This window comes from Centruroides sculpturatus, unplaced genomic scaffold (assembly GCF_000671375.1).
Source record: "Centruroides sculpturatus isolate CEXI.00-Female unplaced genomic scaffold, Cexi_2.0 scaffold460, whole genome shotgun sequence".
NCBI classification, from domain to species: Eukaryota; Metazoa; Arthropoda; class Arachnida; order Scorpiones; family Buthidae; genus Centruroides; species Centruroides sculpturatus.
The window spans coordinates 117,449-136,503 of NW_019384807.1; the positions used below are offsets into that span (position 1 = coordinate 117,449).

The 19,055-nt window shown below is 23.4% G+C and overlaps 1 protein-coding gene across 4 annotated transcripts; it reads left to right on the top strand.

The window, feature by feature from the left end:
• The first annotated feature begins 1,827 nt into the window (after positions 1–1,827).
• LOC111629717 (solute carrier family 45 member 3-like) lies at positions 1,828–10,920 on the top strand. 4 transcript variants are annotated; one of them, XM_023373612.1, is made up of 2 exons: positions 1,828–2,023; positions 9,400–10,920. In XM_023373612.1, the coding sequence occupies exon 2, from the start codon at positions 9,438–9,440 to the stop codon at positions 10,686–10,688; it is 1,251 nt and encodes a 416-aa protein (XP_023229380.1). In that variant the 5' UTR covers positions 1,828–2,023; positions 9,400–9,437; the 3' UTR covers positions 10,689–10,920. The 4 variants fall into 4 exon arrangements, with proteins under 4 accessions (XP_023229380.1, XP_023229381.1, XP_023229383.1 ...); XM_023373613.1 differs by lacking the exon at positions 1,828–2,023 and adding an exon at positions 5,001–5,646; XM_023373615.1 differs by lacking the exon at positions 1,828–2,023 and adding an exon at positions 5,681–5,784.
• The last annotated feature ends 8,135 nt before the right edge of the window (positions 10,921–19,055 follow it).

Here is a 19,055-nt window from a genome sequence, read left to right on the forward strand (position 1 = left end):
TTTTTAAAATCTTTTTGTATTTTGTTATAATTCATTTATTTTAAATACAAAATGCATCAATTTAATTTATTAAATATGTAGTGTTCTGTGTAGTATTTGTGTTTAGTAATTAAATTAGTTTGACCCAATTGAATTTGAATATTTTTGAATCATTCCTTTATTATCCCTGCTCTAAATAAATACTCTATTTTTCTGAATGAGCCAGACTAATTGATCAGAGTACATACATACATACATACATACATACATACATAATGTTGTTCCCGTTTTATGTTTTTGGAATCAGGGAATTTTAAAACGTCGAGAAATGAAAAAATCCCGAAGAGTCAGAATTTTTGACTGATTATTTTACTTTTCCTGTTACTCTCTTACCTTAACAGAGTTTTGTTTGTTCTCTTACTGTTACTATAACAACCGAGAAAGTAGCCTATTTAGCTAATATAAATACATTATATAAGTTTAAAATAAATGCAAAATATTGTGTAATTTAACAATTTAATTATATAAGTACTGCATCTGAATGACATAAGTAGACTTACATATTTTATTGAATTCATTAAATATCTTCAATATGTCCTGATAAATACTGTATAATTAAAAACCCGTAATGATTAGAAAATATAATTTTTATTAACAAATAATTGTTTTTAAACATTATTACCAGATATTATTTATTTTACGACAAATTGCTGAATCATTTAAGTTCATTTTACGCATCATAAATTTGCAAAGTAATTTTAAAGAAAAGTGGGGAAAAAAAAGGTTTTATGTAATATAGTTCCGTCATAACTCTATTTAACGCGTAAATTTCTTTAAAAAATTCAAGTAATTATAAAACTCTCGTTAAAAACATAGAAAAAGTGGTAAATTAGAATGGTTTATCTTGCATTTAAAATTGTTTTTCTTTTGACCCGTGGAACGAATTTTTAAAAAGATATGCATTACAGCTAAGCAAACTCAATCTTGTAAACTATTTTTATATGAGAAATGGGTCAAAATAAAAACCATACCACCAGACTCTTTTAAATAGTAAAAGATCTTGTTTTTCATTTTACGACTATTAACAAACTCGAACTGATGTTTTAATCTCATCTGTAATGGGTCTAGTTAACATTACTATTCTACATAAAACAGAAAAGTGCCGTCAACGTGTCATTACAATAATAAATAATATAAATTAATTATATTTTTTAATTTTTTTTTACAATTTTTAAGTGTAGTTTAACTTTTTAAATATATTTTGTAAGAGTATAAACTTTTTATGACATTTATTAATAACCTTTCGAGTTTTAAACTATTAATATTATGAATAATTCAAAAAGGGTGAGGTCATATACAAGTTTTTAATATTGTTTACATGCAAATTCGTTAAAATATTGTTATAAAATATTTAAATTTTATCTATTATACAGTAATTTAAGATAATTACGACTCATAAATTGTATAAAAGTGTAGCAAAAAACTATGTTATTGACTGTATAAAATCATTCGAAATAGCTTCTTTATGGGATGATATAAACAAAATTATCACTAAACAGGACCTAAATACTGTACTAAAATATAAACAAATCAAAGTTAAATCTGACATAGTAATTAATGCGGATATTCGCCTATAAATATCTACAAAAACATATATATATATATATATATATAATACGCGCGATTATAAATCATACCAATCGAACAGCGTGAAACAAAAAATAAAATAAAATCCAGCTGTAGAATAAATAACGGAAATAGAAAGGTGACCGATAAAAGTGAATATTCCGCATTGGATTTTTTTAACGAAAAAGTTAAACGAAGCAAGAAATTACGATCGGAATAATTGAGGCCATACGAGATATACATTTAAAATAACGAAAGTATTTATTTCTTCAAGATGGCATAGGCAATGAAGAGGGCGCCGTAAGACGGAAATTTTTAGAACTATTGTGTCATGGCGGAGGAAGGACGGTTGTATTAAGTTTACGTGTGGGTTAATTGCATCCGTTCGACCGTAAAAGAAACTACAGCTATCCAAATGGTACGTATATTATGTAAGAATAAGTACAGTTAATTCATTACTAGTCTACAATTGTGTTATATTACGCGTCATAAAATAATAACGCGATGGTTTGTTGAAATCGACGACTTCTTGAAATTGACGACTTTATGATGATCGGGAACATCTGTTGAGTTATTAAAAACAAAGTTTTATATAGAATTCAATCTATTTATAAGCGTATAAATGAAAATTTCGTTATTGTTTTAACGATCTCTTTCGTAGGGATATTTAATTCCAGTCAAATAATAATAATAATAATAATAATAAGTTTAAAAAATTGTGCGGAGAAACAAACTCATCGAGGTCATTACGAAGACAGTACTTTGAACTTCGTCGAAAAAAATAATAATCATACACGTTTTAATTAATTTTCTTCTATATTTGAGAGATTTGACAACACTTTTCTATTTCTTAAATCGGAACAAGGCTTTTAAAGAGGAAATTTTCTGTATAAAAAGAAAGTCATCGATGCTTAATGGTTTGTCCGAATTAACTCTAGGTTATCGAAAGTGACCGACTTTTGGCCCGTTTTAATTTAAAATTATATTTTTGTACGCGACTTGTTCTCAATACGTCAAAATCGCTTGTGTTAAAAAGAGAATTTTCTTACGTCAACGCGACTAAAGGACAATTGAGAGTAAGAGTGAGTTGAATTTCCTCCTCCTGAGATAATCTTGACTCATTATATATATACATTTCTTTTTTTTTTCAATATATATCCTGATTTTATTCGAGTTATTTCAATTATTCTCGTTTTCTAAATGTAGTCGATACCTGTTAAACACGACTTAGGTCAATAACTGAAGATCGGTGTAAAGTGTTTTACCCTACAGAGGCCTCAGTTGGGCTTCAAAGGATTCAGTTAACTCCTGGGTGAGAATCCCATTAAGTTTGGGATCATTGTAGTCTCTACAACTGAGTTTTTTTTTTATGTAGCCAGCGCCTTAGAAGAAAAAAAATACCAAAGTAGTTGAGTAATATTCCCAGATAATTTAGAAATCACATCTACCATCATTTCAATATTATAAATCTTTATTTCCTTATTAAGATAACGTAGATAAACTACTGGATAGGCTGTGTTATCGGTAAATTAAACATTATTAAAGGTCAGTCATGTTAAATCTGTTTAAGTTCAGTAGCAAGGTCTTTTACTCCTATACTTTTACATAATGCTATAATGTAATTTAACCTTACTATGATCCGTGTATAAAATAATTTTTTTTTTGTAATTTTTGTATCAGGGAAAAGTTTGTCTTTTGATTTATTCATTTTGCTGTATTTAAAATTCTTTGTGCTTATAGAAATGTAAATAGTTAACTAGTATATGTGTAAAATAGACCCAAATATCTTTATCTATAAGATCTAATCAGGAATTATAGATTTAATTCTAAGAATAAAGATCTGAATGAAAGACTGCTCGAATTTGGATAATTAAACAAGATAAGTTATCAGGGAAAAAAAGGTGAAGATTGATAAGAATGAACTCTTAATCTTTATATGTATCGTAGACCTATAGAAACTTCACAGTTATAGATCGGAAGCGAAGAATGATATATGGAAATTTGATACGACTTTAAACGGGATTTTCTCCTATGACATCACGCGACCAACAGCCTTTTAATTTTGCATGGAATTTTTACGGTCACGGACTTCTATCACGAATGACACGCTACGATTCAATCGCATATTAAGCTCACTAAGGAAAAATCGAATATTCAATGATGATAGTTCGTTTTTACTATCAAAATAAGAGGTAATCGTTTATCGAAATTTGTAAATAATCTAGATATTTAGATCTTTGTTGTAACTTTTATGAATGAATTTATTGTCTTATCATTGTGCGCTTCGATTTTTGTTACAGTATTTATATGCAAATATCTTTTATCGAATTTTAAAATAATAAATGTATTTTTTATATTAAATTTTAAACTATATCACTTAACTCGAAAGATAATTAAATGAATATTATAAATTCATTGTCCTCCTTTGGCTACGATGACAAACAGTTGTGAATAGCTTTACTCGTGACCTATTGATATGACCCATTGGTGTCATCAGTTTTTAATCTAAAGACGTAATAATTGGCGATGTAGTCTTATTCGTTGGACATAGTACCTGTGACTCAACATTGTAGCCTACTCAATGACCTTACTAAAGGGTCAAGGGCATATACGGTGATGAGGATTTCGGCGAATAATTTCCCTCTCCTTTTCACTTGTCACATTTGTCTATTTATATCATCAATTCAGCTTATTACTTTAAGATTGCCTTTTAAAGAAAACTTTAAAATTCGTAAGAATTGATAACTATTTGAAAAAAAAAAGTTTTTAGTAAACCCCAAGGGGTTAGCTATATATAGTCGTGAGGTAGGTCCTCGTTTTCCTTGACCCATATGAAAAATTCGGATATTTTTAAACTCACTTTCAGCGGAAATACATCGTTTTTAGTAAAACGTCGCATTGGTATACATGTTAAAATATTGAATAATGATCGATTCCTTTCGTTTTTTCTCTTTTTACTGAACATATATTGAATTAACTGGTCTGAACTTTGACAATCAAGATCGATTTTCTTTGACTGCCGTTATTGAAAACGAGTAATGTTAAAATTGCATAATGTTAGCGCCCTTAATTGTACGAATATTTAAAAATCGTACTTAGAAAATCTTATTAAGCTAAATACTATTAAGAAGTCACGGTTGGTGTATGCTACCCATATGTTCTTTTGTATCAGAGACCCTGGCCTGTTTCTATAATTGATGTTTTAGAACGATTCTTTCCCTGTTTATAGTTATGCAAAGTTTATCTTCGACTATAAAACTCGTTTCTTTCCATCCCTACAAACTCCCTCGTTAAAATTATTGTTCCCTGTAGCTTTTCTATACAAATCAAAATCCACATTTATCATTAAATTGGGTAAGCATTAAAAATTTGCAAGTACTGTAGTTCTATATGCTTTTTTTTTATAAAATTAGTTTTAAAAATTATTTATCATTAGGTATTTTTGAATTTTACAAACGAAATATTTTTAATGAAGTTTTACAAAATTTGTTTTGATTTTTGACATATTTTTATATGTGGGAAGTACGCCCACACGATACTAGTACCTTGATATTGAATGGTTTTAGTTTACATTTGATATCCTTTCTTACTTACTAAGGTTAATTATATTCTTTTGTACACGTAAAAACAATTTTTAAAAATTCAAAAAAAAATAATACCGAATTATTGTTTAACCAAAACAGGTTTTAAAATGAAGTTTATATTTTTGTCTACAATTTCGTGTCTGTAAATTGTTGTTTAAGGGGAAATTTTCGACTATAATTAAGGAAATATGCTAGAAATTCAAAATAACTTATTCTTAACGATAAACCGCAACATTAAAAATTATTTGCGTTTGACATTGGTTGTTTGACATTAACAATCCTTCCCATTGCCAATTTATAGACCAACACGTGTATGAGATACGCTTGAAAGAAAACGTGATGAAGTCACATTAACTATATAATATTGAAAAAAGAACAAGTTTATTTTGCGAAAAACTTTTTAAGAAGCTTATTCAATTGTTGAAAGATAAATATTGTCAAAATAAATAGTAATCAGGTATTAATGCATTTTTGCAAGTCATTTAAACCTACTTTTATGAAAATGCTTCTATTTAAATCCTTGAAATTTATGACTAAGTTTTTTTAAAAAGAAAAGCATATGTACTGTACAGTACTTTAGGCTGTTTACAGGAATGTAAGTAACTTTTGTAATGAGCTTTTATCATCTAGTACTTTACTTCTAGTAAATGGTATAGTGGTTTAAATTTTCTTACTTAATATATATTTAAATTTTCTTGCATAGAAATTGAGAATTTCTAAATATTTTATTAAATTAGTTTATCTTTTAAAACTACTAATTTGAAATTAGTTAAAACATTAATTCAAAGTGCATAAATTCTAGCATAGCATTTATATACCATACTTTTAAAGAATATTAAAAAGAAAAATACATGTGTCCTGCTTTATAATATCCTTAAGACTTTTCTTACATGAATAATGAGTAGCCTAAAAACAATTAATTTAAATAAAAGAATCTGTATGTGAATGAATTTCCTGTAATTCTCTTAATTAATATTTAAATTGATAAATTAGTTTTGTATTTAATTAATAAAAAGTGTTAAGAAAAAAAGAATCATTTAGCATTACTTAAAAATTAAATAAAAAATAATTATTTAAGTAATTTAGTTTTTAAAAATATTATAATTATTGATAATAAGTCCATTGTAAGTATCAGAATACTCTATGAAAGAAAGTCTGAAATAATAAAATTTAAGAATTTTTAAAATATTTATTTTTTTACATTTTTTTTACAAATGCTTATGATTAATTTTAATTATTAGATTGATATATTTTTAATTAAAACTTAATTTAAAAAATTATTTGAAAATTTGATGAATTTAATCATAATGTAATAAATTAATATAATATTAGTTTAAAAGCAAAGCTTCATATGCAAACTTATTAAAGAAATAATTTTATATTCTTTTTCAAAATGTTTTTAGACATTTGAACTAGTTTATTTAGTAAAACCAGCAAAAATTTTCATTGAAATAAGGTATTCTGAATGCTAATTATTTTATATAGGCATGTGGTTTTCATGTGCATAACATATAATTAACACATATCTAGCATTTTAAATATATAATTATATAGTAACTATATAATTATAAATTTATATATATGGTGTGTATATAAATATAAAATAGAGTAATATTTACATGATAAATTAATATAATGACATATATTTATTTCCAGTTATCCATGAATACATTTTAATTTTAATATTCAGAATGATAAATTCAATATAATAGCTTAATAAATTAATAAATACACACTCAGACAACTCAGAATTTTCTGTTTTATAGTTAGATAATTTCTGTATTTGTAAAATTAGTTATCCTTGCAATACTGATAATTACAGAAATCCATAATAATTACACAGAAAATTAAAGTCCTCAGAGACCACATTCAATGTTTCTATTGCTGTTTTGAATTTATCAGAAATCATATTTAATGAATAACTGGCATTTCCCCAGGGATTAAGGATAGATAGTCGTATAGACTTACTTTTCATAATTACTGCTGTTTTGATTTTGAAAGTTTTTTAATCCCTTTTAATTCAGTTTTTATATTATATTAAAAACAATATTGAGTTTAATTCTGTAAATATTTTATTTATAATTTACTAATATTTCAAATTTCTGTTTAAAAATATGTTGTTCTATCATATTTCTAAATTAAAAATATCTCTACATATTAGGTAACTGACAAATTTGGTTTAAATGTAATGCCAATAATAAAAGTGTTATCTTTATAATAAATGGAACTAATGTTCTTTAGAATGGTTAAATTTAGTATATTAATGAGTTTTGATATTTTACAAAATCATTATTTTAAACTCGTTTACCTATTTTTTTCTCTTTATATTTATTTTTCTCAGAATGATTTAATTAAAAAAACACCCAAGGATATGTTTCTTAAATGGGTTACGATAATTATTTGTTTGATTAATATTTTTAAAAATGTCTTAAATTATTCTGAACAATAATAAATTACTTTAGTTTAAAAAAAGTGTGTAACCAATTTTCTTAATAAATTAGTTTGACTAGCGAATATAATCAAATATATTAAAATCATTGATTGTGTTATTTAATTTGTTCTTATTTAGGCAAATAAAATAAACTCTCAAATTCACTTTAATCTATGGTTGTAAACAGTTTAGATTTCAATTATGTCTGTAGCACATACACTTTAAGTTTTTTTCAATGTATTCTTCCAATCTTTAGTGAAAAAGCATTAACAATAACATAATCTGTTCACTAGTGGGTAGCTTATTTAATTTTAATCAAAGCACTTAAACCTTAACTTAGTGAACTTGTGAGAAAGTTCAATTTTGAATTGTTTTATCTCTAAGAATAAAATAACTTTTGAAAGGCATTTATTTCACTAATACTTTATAGATTTCTATGTAAGTATATTTTTATGTCTATTAAACATACTTAAAGTTTATGTTTGTGTTAAAGTTAAATTTAATTTTAAGTAACTTTATGTTACTTAAATTTTATGTATTTTTAATTAAATACTGATATACAAAATTAATACTTATTAATACAAAATTACAAAATATAAAGTATACCGATTTTAAAAACTATAGTTTTTTAAACTTAATATAACTTAAACTTTTATTATATTTTGTAATTTCTTAATATTAAAGTAATTTAATATTTACAGTAAACAGTTATATTTTGATTTATCTATTTTATTAATTTAATTAATCTTGTTAAGTGAACTTAATAATATTTATTTCACACTAATATTGGAACTTTGTGTTTTTAATGAATAAGAATTCTAATATAAATTATCAGTCCTATAGAAGCAAAAACAAAGTTTTGAAAATAAATTTCCTTTGCAAATAGGAAATAAATACGTAATTTCTTTAGTTAACTTAATTTCATGTTGAGCTTATTAAATAATAAGTGTTTGTATAAGTTTAAATTTAATATTAAAAATTTAATATTTTTAATATTTTAGGAAGTATACATTATGTTGATGACATTTCTTATTAAATGGAAAAGAAATATTTCCATTTAATATAAAATTTATTAAAAGATAGTTAATTATCTAAGTACATATATAAAACACCAGAAACTGTTGATATGTTACTTATGTACGTACTTATTATTAATTATTTACTTAACTATGTATGAGGAATATTGATTAATTTTATTATTATAAAAACATTATTATGATAATCATTCCAGGTAAAGTTCTGGGACTCTGAATATAAAGTTGGCCTTGAAGAAGACATTTGAATTGCTATAGTTCAAAAATTTTCCCTGATGGAAATTTTTAGATCTAAAATATATAAAAATTCCCTAAGAATATAATTTTTTATAACTTAATTATTTATAGAAGCATATATATATATAAGAAAACAAGATATTTATCAATTATTAAAATTTAAACTTACCTTACCTTAAGTTACCTTAATAATGATCTCCTAGCTATTGACAAGTTAAAGATAAGAGTTCTTGAAGTTTTCCTGTTATCAATTAAGTTATTTAATGTAATTTTTCTGTAAGCTTATTTTTATTTTTTATTCTCTTTCTCACAATATTGTCTTAAATTAAATTGCATCAAATTAGAAGTAAAATGTAATAAATATATTTTAAAACTATTTTATTATTATTACTAGAATATACATCACAAAAATTTAATTCTAAATACTTTATTATTTTTATTTTTACAATTAAAATCTTATATTATAGTTGTTTTTGTTATTTGTAACTGTTTAATGTTTATTTTTCAGGATCGGTTATGTAAAAAAAGTTTTATTTATTTAAACTTATGGAGTCCGACAACACAGATGAAGATCTGCACCTTAATACTGAAGAAAGCCATTTCTCTTTAAGAATGGCTTTTTCTGTAGTAAAATGGTTAAAGTTAATTGGTATAAATTTAGTGGCATTTGGCCTTGATTTATGCTCTAGTGCTGGCTTTAGTTATGTTCCACCTCTCCTACTGAAAGCTGGATTTACAGAAGAACTGATGACCATTATTATGGGCATTGGTCCATTCATTTCATTATTTCTAGTCCCTGTAATTGGTCACTGGAGCGATAAATGTGAGAGTAAAATGGGTCGGCGACGTCCTTTCATCCTATTTTTAAGTTTATTGATGTTAGTATCATTAGCAGTAATACCATATAGTAATGAAATAAATAATTTATTTTCATTTGGTATGAAAGGTGCTATGTTTGTTCTTGCAACAGGAATAATTCTTCTTGATTTTACTAGCCAAGCATTACAAAATCCGTGCAAAGCCTTGATCTCAGATATGCTTATATCATCACGTGATCAAGAATTAGGTTTCACTGTTTATTCTTGTATGCTTTCACTTGGAGGATGTATAGGATATTTTATATCATCATTAAATTGGGGATCTACAAATTTAGGACAACTCTTAGGAAGTCAAGAGAAAGTAGTTTTTGTATCTTTAGCAGCACTTTTTGTTATTTTTCTAGTTGTTAATTTATTCCTTGCTCAAGAGACTGTTTACCATCCAATTAAAGAAGAAATACAAATTGTTATTAATGGCTATGATAAAGTTCACTTAAGCAATGGAAATAAAATTTCACATTGTCAAAATAAAAACACAGTTACTGCAAATGGAATTAATAGTAATAAGAAAACTGAAACTTTTCTCAATGGTACACATGTGCCTTTTAAAAAGCTAGCACATTGTAATGGAATGAAATTATATGCAAAGAATATGACTGTAGAGACTTTTCAAAAAAGCAAGTGTACATTTTCTTTGTGCCTTTTATCATTGAAGAGATTTAGCCACAGGACAATAAGTGCACTAAAAATTCCAATATCATCAATATTAAGGTGTTTGAGTGCTCCTCTAAATAGGATTTTATCCCCGTGGCTAAGGTTGCATGGATTTATATATATGCCACGCCGTCTTTTCCATTTATTTGTAGTATCACTTTTTAGTTGGATGGCAATTATGTGTCATGACATGTTTTATACAGATTTTGTTGGTCAGGTGAGAAATACTTTTGTATTCTTAAAGAAAATTTTAAATATTTTTTAATTTTAATCAAATCAAACAGCCAAACTGTGCTAGATGTCATGTACTGAAACAAATTACATTGTCAAATTCCTAGCACAAAAACAGTTTGAAAAATACAATTTATTTGGTTATTTGATTTGTTTGTAAATTTGTTTAATTTTAATTTTTATTTAAAAGCAATATACTCTATTTTATTATTAACAGTTTCAGATTATGAATCCAACTTCAGACATAAATCAAGGCAAAAAGTTGTTGTTATTATAAACTCTTATTTTTCTTACTTATATTTATTATTAAATAAATAATTAACAATTAAATTTAATTTAAAAACTATTGAATATCTATAATATTTTTGAAAGCTCTTGGAAGAAAATATTTTATATTTTTTCAGATTAAATCTCTATTTGATAAATGTTAAAAATATTAAATATAATCATGGAATCTAAAGTAAAATGATTGCTTATTGTTATTTAGATTTAATCTAGCAAGATAAAAAATAATTTATAAATATGAGTAAGTGAAACCATACTTTTTTACTTTTGTTTTGATTTAGATATTAAAAAAAAAATGGAGGACTTAACAGGAATTATTTTGGTCTAATAAATTACCAGTATTTTTCTAATTGCTGGCAACATTATTCTGCAGCTTAGTTTTCAAATTAAAGAGTAGAAGAGTATAAAAGAATTTGTTTACAATTTAACAGAATAGCACCTAACACAAATTTCCAGCAAACAAATAAACAATATTTACTGTTCAAATGTTTTCAGCCACAATTTGTTGACTTTCTTCAGGATTGAATATGAAAAACCATGCTATCGATCAAATATTACTGCATTCTAATTTTTTTTTAACTTTCAAACATGTTCGAACCAGGCTGTGAGGTACAGTCACTTTTGGTAAAAGTGCATCACAGTTGTTTACAACTTATTTTCAACTTTCCTTGATAAGTGATAAATTTCATATTGACAAGATATGTAGCAATACCAATGTTGTCATTCATTTTTGCTTGTTGTTATTTCTGTTATTGGCCATGAGAGTTTGCTGAGAAATTCTGTGCTCAATTTCTAAGAAAATGTAGTGGATATACAACAGGAATGGAGATGGTTTTTTTTTCAACAGTTCTGTTTCTGATATCTTTTTCTGGTTTCAGATGATGTGGAAAAAAAACATAAATTTTAAATAATTTCAAAAATAGTTTGATTTTGGATGATAATAATTAAAATTTTTGTACTTTAATTTTAATATTATGATCTTTAGAATCTTGACATTTTTATAAATTTTGATTACACTAATATGATTACTTAATATTAATCTAATATTCAGGCATCCAAGAAAAATCTTTGTTATTATACAAAATTCATAACAGAAAAATGAAGCAGTCTATTGAAATGCAGTTTGTAGTAAATAAAAAATAGTTTGAAAAGTTTATTAGCATACATTCAATAAACCTCTGAATTCCTGTAACTGTTTTAGAACAGTTTTTTCATCGACATTGGATGAACCAGTTTCACAATTTCATCCAATGCCAATGGGTAATCATAATCTTTTCAGTGCTGAACACTTGTCTTTAAATTTCTGCATCCAGGAATAAATTGAAGGGACATTTGATGGTGTTTCTGTACTTCCTGTGATACTTTGCACAGTTATAGCAATTTTTTTTTAGCTAACCACAATACACATTGTATTTTTTTCTTTTATTGTCATCATTTTTAATTCCTCAAGCTACTAGCATCATTATAACATTTGCACTAAAAAGTTTTCGAGTTATTTTTTCTTTTACCACAAATTGCAATTCAATAGACTACTACATTTTTGTGTTATGAATAGGGCTGTCTAAATAAAAATTTTGATACTGATATTGTGCTTGATATCAAAATTCCTTTGATATATCAATATTTCAGTATGTCAATATTCTAGATAAGTATTGAATATTGATATTCTTGATTTTAGACTATTCATATAGATATCAGTTTGATATGTCATTTATTGGCACAACACTAGTTATGAATTTTTATAATAGTAAAAATCTTTCTCAGACATCTTGTACTATAATTTTTAAATCTTGCATAAACATTTCATATTTAAGTAATTTTTCTTATGGCACTATTTTAATAATTCTTTATTTCAATAATAAAATACTGTATTTATCTTATTAAAACTAAATTTACTATCAAATATTTTTAGAAATTTAAAATTTTATTGTCAGAGAAAAATATATTAATTAAAACAGCTATTTCCAATTTTATTGTAAGTTTTTAGCACTTGTTTGTTTATAGATGTGTTATATTTAATGACATAGTCTATTCAATTAGCATTGATTTTTATCAATTTAATAAAAAGTAGTAATTTTTATGATCAGAATATTTATTAAGTATTTTCCAATTGTGTTTTGCATAGATAATATTAATTTTTAAATTATTAATGCATAAAATAAATTATTAGTTACAAATTATTGTTAAGTTAAACAGATTGAGTGAAATTGTTGAATGAAAAACTAATTTTACACAATTGTTTTTTACATACATACATATTTCTATGATTAATGAATAATTTGCAAAAAAGCTATTGGAAGTAATTCAAAATTAGTTTGGAAATAATTTTATAGTTGATCTTGAAAGAAATCTTGAAAATTTGTTATGTTGATTTTAATATATATATACAGTCGACCCCCCCATATCACTATTCATAATTCTGTTTTATATGAATTCCATGTTGTACGAGTCACTTAAATTTTACAAATACNTGTGTATATATATATATATATATATATATATTGAAACATATATTACATGAAATTTATGTGTCATCTATCATTTTCAATTTTTATTTACTAATTCCTTATTAATTTTCATTTCATAAATATGAAATTCTTGTCTGAATTCATTATTAACAATTTTAATATTCTGACAAGATGTCCTTGTTTTATATTTGTTTTTATAAATTTCTTTTCTTCAACTTGCATTTAATTAAAGCATACAATGTTCAGCTACCATAACTTGTTTTATACAAGTACTAGTATGAAGAAGTATCGGTAATGTTTCGTAGTCAAATATCTCTAAGAAAGTTTTACATGAACATGAAGAAATAATTATTATAATAAATTATTATAATTATTAGCTAGCTAGCACATTATTATTTAATTTTCTAATTTATAGAGTACTGTCAAATTTTTTCCTTATATTAAAATTTTCATGATTTTTTCATAATTGTTTTCATATTTAAATGAATTAAGATATATAATAAATGTAATATTTTTTAAATTAGCAATTTAAAAAATATTTTAACTAGTTTTTCCTTTATATAATATTGAATATTACATAAAGGAAAAACTAGTTAAAATATTTTTTAAACTTTCCATGAACACTGTTACTATTTCCCTGTTAAATGACAATGATTTAATTCCAAAGAAATTAATTTTGTATCAATAACAATATATATTTTAAATAATATTATAAAAAATAAAACTATTAACTTAACTATATTTTTCATTCTATACAGACTTGAAAAGTTTTAAATTTATTTTAGAAATTATTATTTAATCTTCCTGACAAGTTTTCAAGGTCTTAAAATAATTGAAAAGTTTTTTATAATTCTGATGTAATAGCACAGAATGAAATATAAAGGTAAACTGTTAAGATGTTTTTTATTTGAAATAGATTTACATCAAAATATTTCATAATAAAATAATGAATTATAACTAAATTATGTTTATAAAAAATACAATTTTTAAAAATATCATGTAATTATAAAAAATTCTATAGGAAAAATGAATATGCTAAAAAATTTTTAAATTTAAATATAAATAAACATTTGTTTTTTATTTTGCTGTTTAAAATTTCAAAATTATAACAATACAATATACGAAACATGTTTTGAATTTTTTCTGAAAAGTATTTAAATATAAATTATTATTCTGCTAATTACAGTCAACCTCCCTATAACACTGTTGATAATTCCATTTTATATGAATTCCATGTTGTACGACTCACATAGATTTTACAAATATGTGTACCAGGCTGTGAACANAGAAACTTAGTCTTTTTGTATATAAATTTGAATAAAAAAATTCATTAGGAATATGAAAAAAGTATTTAAAATGTTCTTGATTAGAAAGAAAGGTACACAGTTTTTAAGTAAATTTTTGTAAACTCCTTCCATATTCTGCAACTCTTAAAAATATTGCTGAGCATTGATGATTATTGCTTAAAAATTAAATTAAATAAACACACAACAAATTTTGATAAATGTTTTGTTTTTTATTTGTCAAAATTTATTTTTATAAAGAGCATTGATGATAAATTTTTAACCATTTTTTTAATATAGTTTCCAAAAATATAAATTTATTTATATTTTTTTATTGAAGTTTTAAATATATATTTAATTCAATTAGGTCTCCATATTTGTCAGATCTGTTTTTCTGGATTTATGTACCTAGTTAAATATAAATTCATTATAGAATAATAATTAAATTTACATTACTTAAGAAAGTACGGTTTTCTTTATAATTGTTAAATTACTAATGAATAAAAAATTATAATTTTGAAGAGTAATCTTTTTACACATTGAATATAATAGTCTTTATTTGTAATAATTGTTTATTTGTCTCCTATAATATAATTCTGTATATCTTAAAGTATAAATAATACTTGCATGAAGTACAAAAATATATATTATTATTTATCTCCAAATTTCCATAAATTTACTATTTCACAGCAGTCATGTTAATTCAAAATAGAAGTATACAAAATATAGAAGTGAAATTATTTTATTAAAATGCTTTTGCTCTTACATTTGTGAAATTTTATAAAAATGTTTTTAATAAGACTGGAAATTGAAGGAAAAACAAATGACATATTTTCTGTTAAAAGCATATACCTGTAGATATTTTTTAAAATGTTTGATCATTATAATTGAAAAAAGAATGCAGGAAAAGTTTTTTAACTCTAGTTTGTCAAGTATTCCCACTAAAGAGTTAAGATGAAAGAATAAAATTTAATAAGTACTGAATGAGTATTTATACAGAACTATTTTCATTGATCCAAATTTTAATTGTAGCAATTACAAATTATTTTTTTTTTGTTTTTCAGAAATTTTTTACNGATTATTGCTTAAAAATTAAATTAAATAAACACACAACAAATTTTGATAAATGTTTTGTTTTTTATTTGTCAAAATTTATTTTTATAAAGAGCATTGATGATAAATTTTTAACCATTTTTTTAATATAGTTTCCAAAAATATAAATTTATTTATATTTTTTTATTGAAGTTTTAAATATATATTTAATTCAATTAGGTCTCCATATTTGTCAGATCTGTTTTTCTGGATTTATGTACCTAGTTAAATATAAATTCATTATAGAATAATAATTAAATTTACATTACTTAAGAAAGTACGGTTTTCTTTATAATTGTTAAATTACTAATGAATAAAAAATTATAATTTTGAAGAGTAATCTTTTTACACATTGAATATAATAGTCTTTATTTGTAATAATTGTTTATTTGTCTCCTATAATATAATTCTGTATATCTTAAAGTATAAATAATACTTGCATGAAGTACAAAAATATATATTATTATTTATCTCCAAATTTCCATAAATTTACTATTTCACAGCAGTCATGTTAATTCAAAATAGAAGTATACAAAATATAGAAGTGAAATTATTTTATTAAAATGCTTTTGCTCTTACATTTGTGAAATTTTATAAAAATGTTTTTAATAAGACTGGAAATTGAAGGAAAAACAAATGACATATTTTCTGTTAAAAGCATATACCTGTAGATATTTTTTAAAATGTTTGATCATTATAATTGAAAAAAGAATGCAGGAAAAGTTTTTTAACTCTAGTTTGTCAAGTATTCCCACTAAAGAGTTAAGATGAAAGAATAAAATTTAATAAGTACTGAATGAGTATTTATACAGAACTATTTTCATTGATCCAAATTTTAATTGTAGCAATTACAAATTATTTTTTTTTTGTTTTTCAGAAATTTTTTACACTGAAGCAGTTGTGTTATAATTCCTCTATGAAAAAACCTGAAATATAAAATTTAAACATTTTTTTTTCATTTTAAAATTTATTTCATATTAAAGAATAATTAAAAATTTTTATTCATAGTCGATTTTTTTCTTAATATAAACGTTATCCAAAAAAGTATTATAAAATATATATTAATTTTTGCATATAAATTTATTTATATGCAAAAAGTTTGAGCATATTTAAATTTTAATTTGAAAATAAATGAAAATGAAATGCAGCAATGCAAATTGAAATAAATTTAAATTTATGTAAATTATTGTGTAGAAATTTGTATAGATATAAAATACATAAATGAATTTTAAATATTTTTATAATATCCTTCTATATTTTGCAATTCTTAATTGTCAATACTCAGCAATACTTGTAATTTAATAGATGTTGCATAAAGTGAAAACAATGAAGATATTAAACATTTGTCTAAAACAACAATGATGATAAATTTTATAAATAATTTGATATTTAATAATTTAAATACTACTATTAAAAAATTTGATATTTTACAAATATAAAAGGGTATAGATAGATCTTAATTTTTAAGATTCAAATAATAAATCTTAAATCAATATTTAATTTTTTTTATTGATGTTTTTAGGATAGCAGTTGTGAAATTTACTGTACTAAAGATTTAGCTGCTGTTTGTTGCATTTACTCTGATGATAGGGCTAATGCTTCTTTGGTCATACAGTAAATATCATTGAGTAAGATAGTTTGTCAAATTTGCATTGTACATGTTTCTGGTGAATAAATACCTAGATGTGTGCTTTGTTCTTAACACATATGTACATTAATAAAATTTTGATACAGTATTTTCAGAAACATGAGTCTAAAGAAATGAATGTTCAAAAGTGGGTGCTACTACCTTCAAGGGGGTCAAAATTCAATTTGAAACAAACAAATAGAAAAATATAAGAAATATATGCATTAACAGGGGGTGATAATTCAAAAAAGTTTGAGAATCACTGGTCTAAAGCATTACTCATTATTGTAAAACACAATTAAAATCTTTTAAGCACTTCTAAACATTTCTCTGTTAATTGTTGCATAAATGTTTACATATGCATAGAATACCTCTGACAGAATATTGGGTGAGAATAGAAATTTTACATAAAGTGTTGGCAGTAACCCTTATGAATATGAAGACTTGACTATATAATAGTTCATTTTTAACAAAATACTGTATTAAACATTTTTTTAATTTTATTAATAAATTACTAAATGTAATTAAGAATAAAAAAAATGTTAAAAATATCTAAAATTACTAATTATATTTTTGAATCCGTTTAACAAAATATTAAGTTTTGTCTTTGCAAAATTTTATTCTGAATTTTTAAACTTTCAACTAATTTGATAAATTTATAATTGATTTAGTTGGCAATTTAGATTAAAACAATATGTATTTTATTAAAATTACATTACCTACATTTTTACATTAATGGTTATTTACATTGTTTCTTACTAACAAAAAACTAAATTTGTCATATTTTCCCATAAAAAAGTTATTTTTAATTTTAAATTTATATTTATGAATTTTTAATTGTTTAATAATATATGCTATTTTGGTTTATAACTTAGTGAAATGTAATTAAAGTAGTATAATCATTTGTGTTAAAATGACCTAATTAAATGATAATTAGATATTTGTATTTAAAAGTGTAGATGTAATATGTGCTATATAAAATACAACACTAAATTATATCAGGAATATTAGTAATAGTTTAAATAATATAAATTTTTTAAAGTTACATAATTTAGGAAACATAAAATAGTTACTCATAAATTGACACCTGTAGCAGATACTTAAATTATTATTTCAGTAACAAAGATTTTATTTTGTTGAAAGAATGTTGCTAATTATTAAAAAACTAATTTTGTTTTATTATTTGTACTATTTTATTTGTTGAAATGTTTTAATGATAAATACATTTTCATTTTACGCATTTCTTTCGTTTTTTCCCCAGTTTTAAATATTTTTTATGTTTAATTACATTAATATTAAAAATTAGTGAGTAGCAAGGGAGTTAATTAATAACAGGATAAACTACTTTTATGTAATAGTGTTTAATTTTTAATTTTAGTAATTCAGCGATTATAAAAAAATGAAATTGTTTATTAGAATAAAAAATAACTAATTAAAAATTTGTTTGCAAACTTTTAAAAGTTGAAATCGTAATTTATTAGAATGTTCACTTCAAAATAGCTAAACAGATCAGTAAAAATCTGTAATTTAATCGTTTTTCAGTTTAAAACATAAAAAATTATAAATAGTTACCCGACGTTTACAGTAAAATACTGGCGCTGACTTGTTGTTGGCACAAGCTTTTTATATTTGTTGTTACGATTTTC